This window comes from Phyllobates terribilis, unplaced genomic scaffold (genome assembly GCF_046119375.1).
Source record: "Phyllobates terribilis strain yellow unplaced genomic scaffold, ASM4611937v1 Scaffold_4__5_contigs__length_816908805, whole genome shotgun sequence".
NCBI lineage: Eukaryota > Metazoa > Chordata > Amphibia > Anura > Dendrobatidae > Phyllobates > Phyllobates terribilis.
The window spans coordinates 139,671,133-139,682,498 of record NW_027362764.1 but is presented as its reverse complement, the minus strand read 5'-3'; the positions used below and the strand labels follow the sequence as shown (position 1 = coordinate 139,682,498).

The window sequence follows — 11,366 nt, the reverse complement described above, 5'->3', positions numbered from 1 at the left end:
TGAAAGCACTGCAAGCACTGCCTTGGCCAAACGGAAACAGACTGTGCTGAAGATAACATGCTTAATGCTTAGGTGACAAACCGCCCACCACTGCAGAGTTGTTGAAAGCTGTAACATAGCAGTCTGATCTGTGGCTCTAACTGCTGAACTTACAGCCAGGCATGGTCATGTGTGACAATGTGCGGAACCTGGTGGTGACGGAGAAATGATACCCAGAGTAGATACAGTTTTCCTTTATGCCAGTCCTTTCACCGAGCTAAAGAACATGGCTGTGGTGAAATACAACTCTCACTGAGAAGCAGTGTCAGACTGAAAAACATTGGGACCACCAGAAGATTTGATTCTGAAGGCCCACCTTTCTCCCCCGTTCAAGAGCCCAATAGCAGCTGCAAAGTTTGCGCCTATCATGAACTCTCCTGATAGAGAAGCCAGGGCCCACCCAAGGATTCTCCGGTGGGCCCATCCAACCCTGCCGAGTAGCAGCCCTGGGTAAGAAATGTGTTTGGGAAGGTTCTAGGACACTCTATGGTTGCATTTTTAATATGGACTGGCATCGTACTGTCCTTGGCCACATTCACCTGTCCACGTGTTTGTGGCGGTACTTCCCACCTAAGTGCACTGGGGAGGGCACGGGTAATGTTGTGGAACTCATGCTTATGGAAGGCCGAGACGACACCGGGAGAAATAGTGGTTGCTGGGGACTGAGTATGGACACCCAGCCGCCGCCACTATGAGGTTGTGTGACGCTCGTAGCCCTGCCCAGAGAGAAGGGGGTACTCGGAGCCGGGTCAGATGTTTGGTGGGTTGTAGCCGTGGCCTGGACCCGTTCCGTGCACAGGACCATCACATTTAAAAGGGTGTAATGGGCTTTCAGAGTTGGTGTTAATCGAGTGGTTCTATTTGACTACGCCACCTGTGGTGCCTGGTGATTCCCCACCAGCGCTGCGTTCAGTCCTCTGAGGCGGGATGTAGAGGCAGCCGGAGATGGTACTACTCCCCACAGGCGGAGCAGGGCCTCAGGGCAGAGAGAACAGGAGGATGGGGATTGTAGTGGGAGATGTGGTGCGATGAGATGCGGTGCCGCGTTGCAATAAGAAACCAGAGGCCATAGGGGTAGTCTTCCAAGCTTTACTCGCGGTAGAATGCACAGCTGCAAGGCTTCTCCCTGCTCCTCACGGCGTGCTGCGGCCACCAGGACCGGGGGTCGACAACCTCCGGGTAATTCAGATGCTTTGATCAGGACCCCGCACCAGAGTGTTCCTAGACTTTCCCACTAGGTCCTCTCCTGTCTGTATGTGGTGCGTGTACTAAGGCCGGGTCTCCCTCTGGACTATGCACACAACAAGGCTACGTGTGGCGACTCTGCTCCGTCCGTTACCTGGTGGGATCCACTGAGCCTCCGGGCTTCTCCGACTAAGACTTAAAGAATAGTGAGGACAGGTGGCATATACCGCTCCGTCTGCATCGCCCTGGGATCCTTTGCTTGCGGAGCTTTACTCCTCTGCTCCCCTCCAGGCCTTCTTGGGTAGGGACCTTGACCGGGTAGAGACAACCGTTAACTCTAGCCCGCTCCTCGCCTCAAGGCTAGAGTACGAGGACCGTGTTCCCATCAACTGCAGGTTCACACAGAAAGCCACGTTCAGTGATGAATATCACAATCAAAAGACCATAAGCCCAAGATGGCTGTTTATTAAATATGAATTATTAAGTGTAACCTAAATGTGCATCCTCCACCCTCACCCACTACTTGGTTCCCCCTAACTTTGGTTTCCCCATCTCCACTTATCCCGGCTGGGGCAGCACCCTGGTGCATATAAGCCCCCCTAAGGTGGGAGAGGTATAGTGTAGGATGCAGAGATGGGGTCCTGTCAGCTGCACCATCCTTACCTCGAAGGAGAGATACCACATCTCATTAAAGAGATGCAGTATCCCTGTGGTGACCGAACCCCCAGGGGCGCCACAGTTGTGGACAGCTTCCACCTCCACGAGCCTAAAAGGCCACATTTCAAGTGCAAGCAGCTGCCCAGAAATCTGGCAGTTTACCATTGTGTGCCATAGTTCATTGTAAATATTCCGGGCTGGTTGGAGCCAAGCTGATTCCCATAGAAAAGTGCCATCAGCAAGCTAAGGAGATGGTGGCCTCTATCATCATCAAGACCTCTATCATCATCACGACCTCAGCACTATGAACTCTTCTAAAGGAGAAGCCAGGACCCACCGGAGGATTCTCCGGTTCTCTGGTGGGCCCATCCAACCCTGCCGAGAAGCAGCCCTAGCTAAGAAAAGTGTGTAAGAAGGTTCCCGGACACTTTATGGCTGCTTTTTTACTGTGGACTTGGCTCTAGTGAGATGTACCATCCCTGACCACATTCACCTGTCCACGTGTTTGTGGTTAAGTGGTCCTTCCCACTTAAGTCCACTGGGGAGGGCACGGGTAATGTTGTGGGACCCATGCTTGTGGAAGGCGGAAATGATACCGGGAGAAATAGTGTCGGCTGGGGACCGAGTATGGACACCCGGCCGCCACCACCATGAAGTTGTGGACAGCTTCCGCCTCCATGAGCCTAGAAGGCCACATTTCAAATGCAAACAACTGCCCAGAAATCTGGCAGTTTACTATTGCGGCCTGTGGGTGGGTGGCTGACTGCATACTTGTGCTTGCATTCCAAGGAATGGGGTAGGGACAACTGAACAATGCACTGGCACAAGGATGTGGGCGATGATTGTTGCAAGTCTGCAATGACAGGTGCATGGTGGGAGGCATCTTCACATGCGCCAAGGATTACTTCTGAATGGCACACTTTTACACAGTGACCTGGGAGTCAGAGATGCTTCCAAGGGTCTTCCACAAGCTGTTCCCATGTCTTTTCACCACTGCATGCATGTGTCTGGTCATGTCTCACACACAACATGGCCAGATAAGGTTGTAAAATGTTAAAATGACATTTCCAGGTGAATGCATTTGTCTTGGTTGAAAGCAATGCAAAAGTGCAAAAACGCATCAAAAACGTAAATATAGCCCAGAGTTTGGAGGAGCATTTTTGTTTTTGTATATTTATTTTTCCTTATATACAAGTCATTACCCATGAAAGGATGTTCCTTAACATATTTCCCAGGAAAATGCATTTTGGTTTAGTTTTTGCATGTTTTATTGTGAGTCTGTAAAAGTGGTGTAATACCTCTGACAACATTGTTGACAGCAGTGACCTGGAAGTCAGAAATACTTTCAGGGGTGTTCCCCATGCTGTTCGCATGCCATTTGAGCACTGTTTCCATCGATTTGGGCAATCTTTAGGCCCTCTGCAGACCGCCGGGGAAAGGGGGGGCACCAGAAAAATGCTCGAGTTCCCCATAGACTTACATTGCGCTCATTACTCAGACCGAGCGCTCGAGCATTCCAATTTGCTTGAATTGAACAATGAGTACCCAAACATTTTTGTGCTCGCTCATCACTACTCAGTGCAGCAAAACAAACCTACTTCTCTTCTCTCATATCATATGTGACTCAGAACCCTAAACAGCTATTCAGTACTTTCAAGTCCCTCCCGTCCACCTGCTCCCCCTCCTTCTCTTCTCCTCTCCTCTTATCTCAGCTGAAGACTTACCCTTATTCTTCAAGCAGAAGATTGACAACATAGGGCAAAGCTTTTGCATAAAGTCCCAACAGCCCCTTTTCATAACGACTCAACTCTCCTCCTCCAAAACCAGCTTTTCTGCCATCACGGAGGACCATCTTTACTTTCCAAATCACATCTCTCTGCCTGTGAACTTGACCTAATACCATCTCACCTCATTCCAAACCTTACCACAATCTTCATCCCAAGCCTAACCCTCCACTAACCTGTCACTAACAACTGGCATCTTCCCCTCATGATTCAAACATATTTCGATCACACCCATCCTCCAAAACCCCTCCCTTGACCCATCCTATGTTTAGCTATCACACCATCTCAATTCTCTCCTATGCCTCCAAACTACTGGATCAACACATCTATTTTGAACTGTCCTCCAACCTCTCCTCCTGCTCCCTCTTTGACCGCTTACAATCAGGCTTCCGACCTCACCATTCCACTGAAACTGCCCTGACTAAAGTCATCAACGACCTACTAAGTGCCAAATCAAAGCCAAACTACTCTGTCTTCCTCCTCCTCGACCTGTCATCTGCCTTTGACACAGTAGACCATACCCTCTTACTACAGACTCTCTTCTCTCGGCATCACAGACTTGGCCCTGTCTTGGATCTTTTCATACCTAACCGACAGAGCATTCAGTGTTTCCCACTCACAAACCACCTTCTCATCTCACTCCCTATGTATCGGTGTCCCCTAAGGTTCAGTTGTAGGACCCAGGCTCTTCTCCATCTACACCTTCGGCCTGGGACAGCTCATAGTCTCAAGGCTTTCAGTATCACCTGTATGCTGATGACACACAGATCTACCTCTCTGGATCTGATATCACCTCCTTACTAACCAGAATCCCACGATGTGTGTCCTATATTTCATCTTTCTTCTCTGTTAGATTTGTAAAAATTAACAAGGATAAAACAGAATGCATCATCTTTCCACCATCTCATTCACCCCCCCCCAACTGACCTATCTATCAAAGTGAATGGCTGCCCAATCTCCCTAGTCCCGCAATCTTGACTCTGATCTGTCCTTCAAACGTCACATTATAGCCCTTTCCACTTGCTGCTGACTCCAACTCCAAAGTATCTCGGGGTTCCGCACATTCCTCAACCTTGAATGTAGAAAAACACCAGTGCATGCCCTCGTCATCATATCTCGCCTCAACCACTACAAGCTCCTGCTCTGTGGCCTCCCTTCTACCACTCTCGCATTCCTCCAATCTATCCTAAACTGTGCTGGCTGATTAATCCACTTGTCACCCCGCTATTCCCAGGCTTCTCCTTTCTGTCAATCCCTGCACTGGCTCCCTGTTGCCCAGAGACTCCAGTTGAAAAGCCTAACTTTGGCATACCAAGCCACCGAGAACCTTACATATGTGACCTAGTCTCCCTGTTCTAGTTACCTGCACGTGACTTCCCATCCTTCCAAGATCTCCTTCTCTACTTCCCTCTTATCTCTTCTTGTCACGATCACATACAAGATTTGTCCCGTGCATCTATGCTACTGTGTATTGCTGTACCCCAACACATCAGACTCTCACCTACCGTGCAAACCTTGAAAAGAAATTTGAAGACCAACTTCTTGTGACAAGCGTACAATCTGTGGTAAGCCTCGCTCCAGCATACTGCTGCACGACTAGCTGTACCCTGACCTACTGTATCCTCACCCATTCCTTATAGATTGTTTATGCGCCTTGGCGGGCAGGGTCCTCTCTCCTCTTGTACCAGTCGGTGACCCCTTTGGACAGGTAACGCGCTACGGAATAAATGTCACTGTAATAATAATTATAGTACTTGAACTCTGGGTCAATTGATGGCACTTTCCAGGTGTCTACCCCTAATTTGATGTGTTTTGACAGCTTTTGGGATGGTTTTAAGGTGGTGCGTATTCGTTTTTTTTGTTCCCACATTGAATCCTATGGGGTTCGGTAACGTTCGACGAACATTCGACGAATAAATCGGCGAATATCGCAAATTGTTGAGCTTCCTAAGGCCCTTAAGGTCCTAAATGTTTTCCACAGGTCCTTACTCAAGAAGTATGTGGAACTTCTTGAGCCCTTACCTCTACTGCCAGCCCCAGTAAGGGTTAATGGTAATCTGGAGTTTCAGATTTCAAGGATTGTAGATTCTCATCTTTAGCATCGTTCTCTTCAATACCTGGTGCACTGGAAGGGTTATGGTCCAGAGTAGAGTATGTGGGTTTCAGCATCAGAGGTGAATGCTCCCAGGTTGGTTCGCTCATTCCACAACTCTTATCCTGAGAAACCTGGTCCTGAGTGTCCAGAGGCCACTCATGGAAGGGGGAGTACTGTCACGGGTGTGTCAGAAGTGACAGACAGTTGCCCTGCAGTTGGTTGCAGAAGATCTCTTTGTTTGGCATTGCAGACACCTTCCTAGATCTGTCTCCTGCTAGGACCCAGCGGCTACCTTCCGCAGTTGGTGGTGCCGGGTCCTTATAGGCATAAGGTATTAGACCTGGCCCATTCTCATATCTTGGGTGGGCATCTAGAGGTACTCAAAACTCAGGAGCGGGTCCTGCAGAGGTTCTACTGGCCTGGATGTCACCGAGAGATTGTGAATTACTGCCGGTCCTGCCCCACCTGTCAGCTAACTGCTCCCGTACCCGACTTCTGCAGCCCCCTAGTACCGTTGCCTATTATAGAGGTCCCATTTGACAGGATTTCCATGGACCTTGTCAGGCCCCCGGTCAAGTCCGCCAGGGGGCACCAATGTATCCTGGTACTGTTGGACTATGCAACTCGGTATCCGGAGGGAGTACCATTGAGAAACTCCTCCACCAGGAGTATCGCCAAAGAGCTTGTGCATATTTTCTCCCAGACAGGCCTGCCAAAGGAGACCTGATGGACCAGGGAACTCCTTTTAAGTCTGAGGTGATGAGGGAGTTGTGTAAGACTCTCCAGATTACACAACTCCGGCCGTCTGTATACTGTATACACGTCACTGACAGGGTGGAAGAATTCTCCTGCGCTTGCCGTAGGCGCAGGAGAATTCTCTCAGGCTCACCACAAGCGCAGGAGAATTCTCCCACGCTGTCAGTGACGTGCATGAGGTGAGCTGAGTTCATTGGACATGAACTCGGCTCATCTGGATGCCCTCACAGCCAGACACTGAGGAGCGCAAGCATGCCTGCGCTTCTCAGTGTCTGCGGCATGGCAAGCTGGATGGCAGCTTTCGGCTGCGATCCAGCCTGTCATGTGAAAGTAGCAGAGCTGAAGCTGTTCTGGGAACCATGGAAAGGTAAGGATGAGGTTGGTTTATTATTTTACTTTTATTGCAGAAGACATTGTCTTCAGCTGGAATGGACGTGATGGTAAGTATGGTTTAATTTAGAACATTAAAGAATTGTGTGTTTATTTCAATTAAATGACTTTATTCTGGGTGTTTGTGTTTTTTTTAACTTTAACTATGGGGTTAGTAATGGGGGTGTCTTATAGACGCCTCTCCATTACTAACCTGGGCTTGATGTCAGCTGGCATTATAAGCTGACATCAACCCTAGCTCTATTACCCCACTGTCACTGCTACAGGGCAGTGGGAAGAGTGAGGCCATTTCTGGGGCAGCTGACGGCTGGTGTTTCTAGCCTGGGAGGGGGCCAATATTCATGGCACCCTTCCTGGGATATTAATATCAGTCCCCAGCTGTCTGCCTAGCCTTTGCTAGCTATTAAAATAGGGGGGACCCCACGTAATTTTTTTTGGGGGTCCCACATTTTAATAGCTAGTAAAGGCTAGGTATTCAGCTGGGGGCTGATATTAGTAGCCTGGGAAGCTCTGTGGGTATTACCCCCTTCCCAGGCTTCAAACATCTGCCCCAGCAGTCTGCTTAACCTCCGCTAGAGACTAAAATTACGGGGAACCCCACGCCAATTTTTTTTTTAATAAATCCTTTATTTTAACACTAAATGACAAGTACAGTAATCAACACTATCACTGTACTTATTATATATGTGACTGACATGTTTCTATCTATCTAATCTAAGAGTGATGCTCTATTCTTTCTATTCTAAACTGTCGGGTACCGGTGTGTGCCGCTGATGAATTTCTGGCAGGCTTTTTTAAAGAGACGGGTGCATGAAAATCGGAGGGCACTAGTGTGTTCCAAGTGCCCTGCTATGTTTTTCATGCACCCTCCTATATACCCTGCGTGCCTGTCTGCCTATATATTCTGCCTACCTGACGTTTAATTGAGCACTGTTCCCATCCATTTGGGCAATTTTTGACCTTCTGCAGACCGCCGGGGGAGGGACCACCAGAAAAATGCTTGAGTTTCCCATAGACTTACACCCGAGTATTCCAATTTGCTCGACCCAAGCTTCGAGCACCCAAGCATTTTAGTGCTCGCTCATCACTAGTTATGATATTCCCTCCTGATTGACCTTACTATGCCATGTGATGTGATAGTTTCGAGACATCATGGGGAAGCTGGCTTGATGGTGCCCAAAGTGATGTGATCTTTTCTATGGCTGTTGTAAACTACAGTTTGTAAAATGGCAGCCATTCTAACCATTGTGGGCAATTTCCGCAAAACAAATTGCAAATTATTTGAGTTATCCAGGTTCAGTGCAATCCTAAAAATTTGAAACAAATTTGATTTGCATCGAATCGATTTGCTCATCTCTAGTAAATTCCTAAAGAAAAAAAACTATTGAAATAGAAAATCTGCACCAAATTTGTAGCCTATGAACTTAGTCTAAGTTTAGTATTTTACATCTTTTATAAGGATTTGGAAATGCTTTTTTACCAACTCAAAATATTTGGGTTACTCAGACAGTAAATAATTGGGTTACTCAGACGACAACATTGTGACTTATGTTAGGCTGTGTTCATACTTGCTTTAGAACATTCAGTTAGTCTGTTCTGTTTTTGGGAAGAAATGTAATCAATGTCTGACAATGATTCATTGTATAACTAAGCCAAAAGGGAAGAAGAGGGACCCATTTGTTTTTTTCACCTGGGGTTTGTGTGGGTCCTATTATGTGTCTGCTTTTAGAACAGATGAAAAAGTTCATCCTGAAGAACTTTTTCTGGTGTTCTGTAGAGCATCTTGTCTTTTCTGTTCTTTTATGACCTGATAGAGGTGTCGGATAGCTTAATATATAAAAAAATAAAGTAAATATAGGATAAATCAGCGAAGCAGAAAAACTATACTACATTTCTAATTGGAGGTATTTGCTAATATTATTATCATTACATATACTACATATTGAGATAGAATCTTGGAGACAGGAATACCCCCTGGGAACGTGAAGTAACACTTTGCCCTGAAGAAACAAAAGCTCAACCTGACCTGTTTACAGTGGGAATTAGGCTGAAGCAGAGAAATTGTATTTTGGTAGAATATATTTTTTATTTTTACTCTATAAAAATATATTTTTCCAGGAATTTTGAAGTCTGGACACATGCTGGTATTGACTCCAAAGAGAACAAAGCAACAAAGACAGGATGTCTGAAAATCTGCTTCAAAGTCATAAAACCAAAGTACAGGATGCAGAAGTTTCTAACATGGCTAATCCACACCAACCTGTTCTAATTCTGCTACATACTAATAAATATTTTAAAATGTTAGCAAAATACTGTATGTTGCCACATAAATTTAGAATTCAGATCCCAATATTGTGATATAATCAGATGTATACAGCAGCTGCTGCATTTTGGATCCTGATGATGAAACAGGTGGAGATGGGTGTGGCCCCTTATGCTATTCTGGAAACAAAGCTCTGTCATATGAAACAGCAGTCCAAGCTCATACACAGGACCTGGTTTCACTCCTCCTCCTCCTCCTCCTTCCTCTGCCTGACTCCTTAAAGCTAACAGACTGTAAGAAAAGTGCAGGCAACAGGATGGCTGCAAAGAGAAGAAGAAGAGACCTGAATTCTGGGGTAAGAGCAATCTAATTGAATTATTACTAAAAAAACAGGTGGAATGTGCATGTCGGTACAAATCCTAATGATGACAATGCAGATTCATATCATCATAATCCAAAGACAGTGGAAACAGTGATTACTACGGAAATGATGGAGATAGCAGAATGCAATTGTACCGTCACTTAGAACCAAGACAATTGTTATGTTCTTCATGTGTCAAAGTGAATTACCTAATCTACATTTACTTTTTTTATTGCTTTAAGTCTTCATCCTTTATGCCAACTTTCTTATTATTTTATTATTCCAATTGTTATTATTTCGCTTTGAAAAACGTATTTACATTCAGGCTCGGACTTGCCCACAAAGGATGAGGTGACTTCCCCGATTGGCCCCTTCGCAGGATTAGACGATACCTACATGAGAAGTTCTTGGCAAAGTACATTTAACCCAGCATGTTCAAAAAAGTGCAGTAGCTCATTCACTTATAGCAGCACTCTAGTGTTTTTTTTTATTTCAGTAATGTAGTTGTGTCACTAATTTAAGTTTTCAGATGCTAATATTATACTCATCAGCTGCCGTCTTCAGCTCTTTCCAATGCCGCTGCCGTCTCGCACTGCCATCTTGTTACTGCAACTTTTGACTGACCAGAAATCAGAGGCTACAGTCAAAAGCTCTCAGTGTAAATCTATGTGACCAGCGTTCTAGCCTCGTTTTTGCTCTCATAGATTTACTTTGAGTAGTAAGTGACTTTCAGATCGCCCAGCAAACGCTGGAGTGATCCAGCAGGTCACAAGCTGCAGAAGACCGACTGGAGTGGGGCCGATAACATATAGAGACAGTGGCTAGTAATCACAAGACTAGGGTCAGAGAACTTAGATTAGTTGCACCACCCCAGCACTGCAATAAACAAAACTACTGAAGTGGTGCATTAATAAACTACTTAGTTTATTTTTATAAACAAGCAAATTTGTGAACAAGAATTTGGCAATATTTTATGTTGCTGAACATTGAGCCCCAGGATCAATGTCACTGCTGGGCCCTTGGCCCCTCAATCCAGCACTGATTATATACTTTTTACTGCTCTGGATATTATCCACACAATATGAGTATGACCTTTCTGGAAACTAACTAACCAATATATTGTATCTGGTAGAACCTCCTAAAAAAATAATAAAGTAGTCCTTGGTATTATAATTGATATTATCAGCCTCCATATCATAAGAAAGACAGAACCGCGTTTAAAGAGGTATTCCCAAAACAAAATCAAGTTATCCTCTATTCATAGGTACGGGGACAATTTGCTGATCACTGGGGCTCTAACGACCGGGACTCCCAGCAATAACGAGACCTGGGCTTTAGAATCAGGAAAACAAGGCTTGCAGACTCATATAGAATAGAGAGATCTTGCCTATGCACATATTCAGCTCCATTCATTGTTTATGGAACTTATCAAGCATTGCACTTGGATGTCCGATAGACCATAAATGGAGTGGAGGCCATACATAAGACACTCAGCTCCATTCAGGATGGGGCTTCAGAACTCTGTTCTGAAGCACTGATCTCGGAATAAGTGGGTAATCCAGCAGTTAGACCCCAAGTGATCAGCAAGTAATCCCACATGCAGTGGATAGAGTATAGCTTGTTTTGTTTAGAATAACTCTTTAAGGTTAAGTTCCCAAGATGATATTTTGGTGCATCTTACAGTTTCAGCAATATGGAAGGGATTTATAGAAATCTCACAACCACTGTGCTTTTTTTAACTTAGCTTAAACTGACCTGCGGTGAATGTTTCAAAAATTGTTAGGTGGTGGGACTCCTAGACTCATAAAACCTATGCATGGGCTAGGTGTGCAAGTT

General features: G+C 45.7%; 1 protein-coding gene across 2 annotated transcripts in view; it reads left to right on the top strand.

Moving 5' to 3' along the window:
• Nucleotides 1-9,368: 9,368 nt before the first annotated feature.
• LOC141265120 (ATP-binding cassette sub-family B member 5-like) overlaps nt 9,369-11,366 on the top strand; it is a 1,140,380-nt gene continuing 1,138,382 nt past the window's right edge. For both annotated transcript variants that reach the window (XM_073677789.1, XM_073677792.1), the window contains exon 1: nt 9,369-9,524. In XM_073677789.1, the coding sequence (XP_073533890.1) occupies nt 9,486-9,524 (39 nt within the window). In that variant the 5' untranslated portion in view covers nt 9,369-9,485. The remainder of the gene's footprint in view (nt 9,525-11,366) is intronic.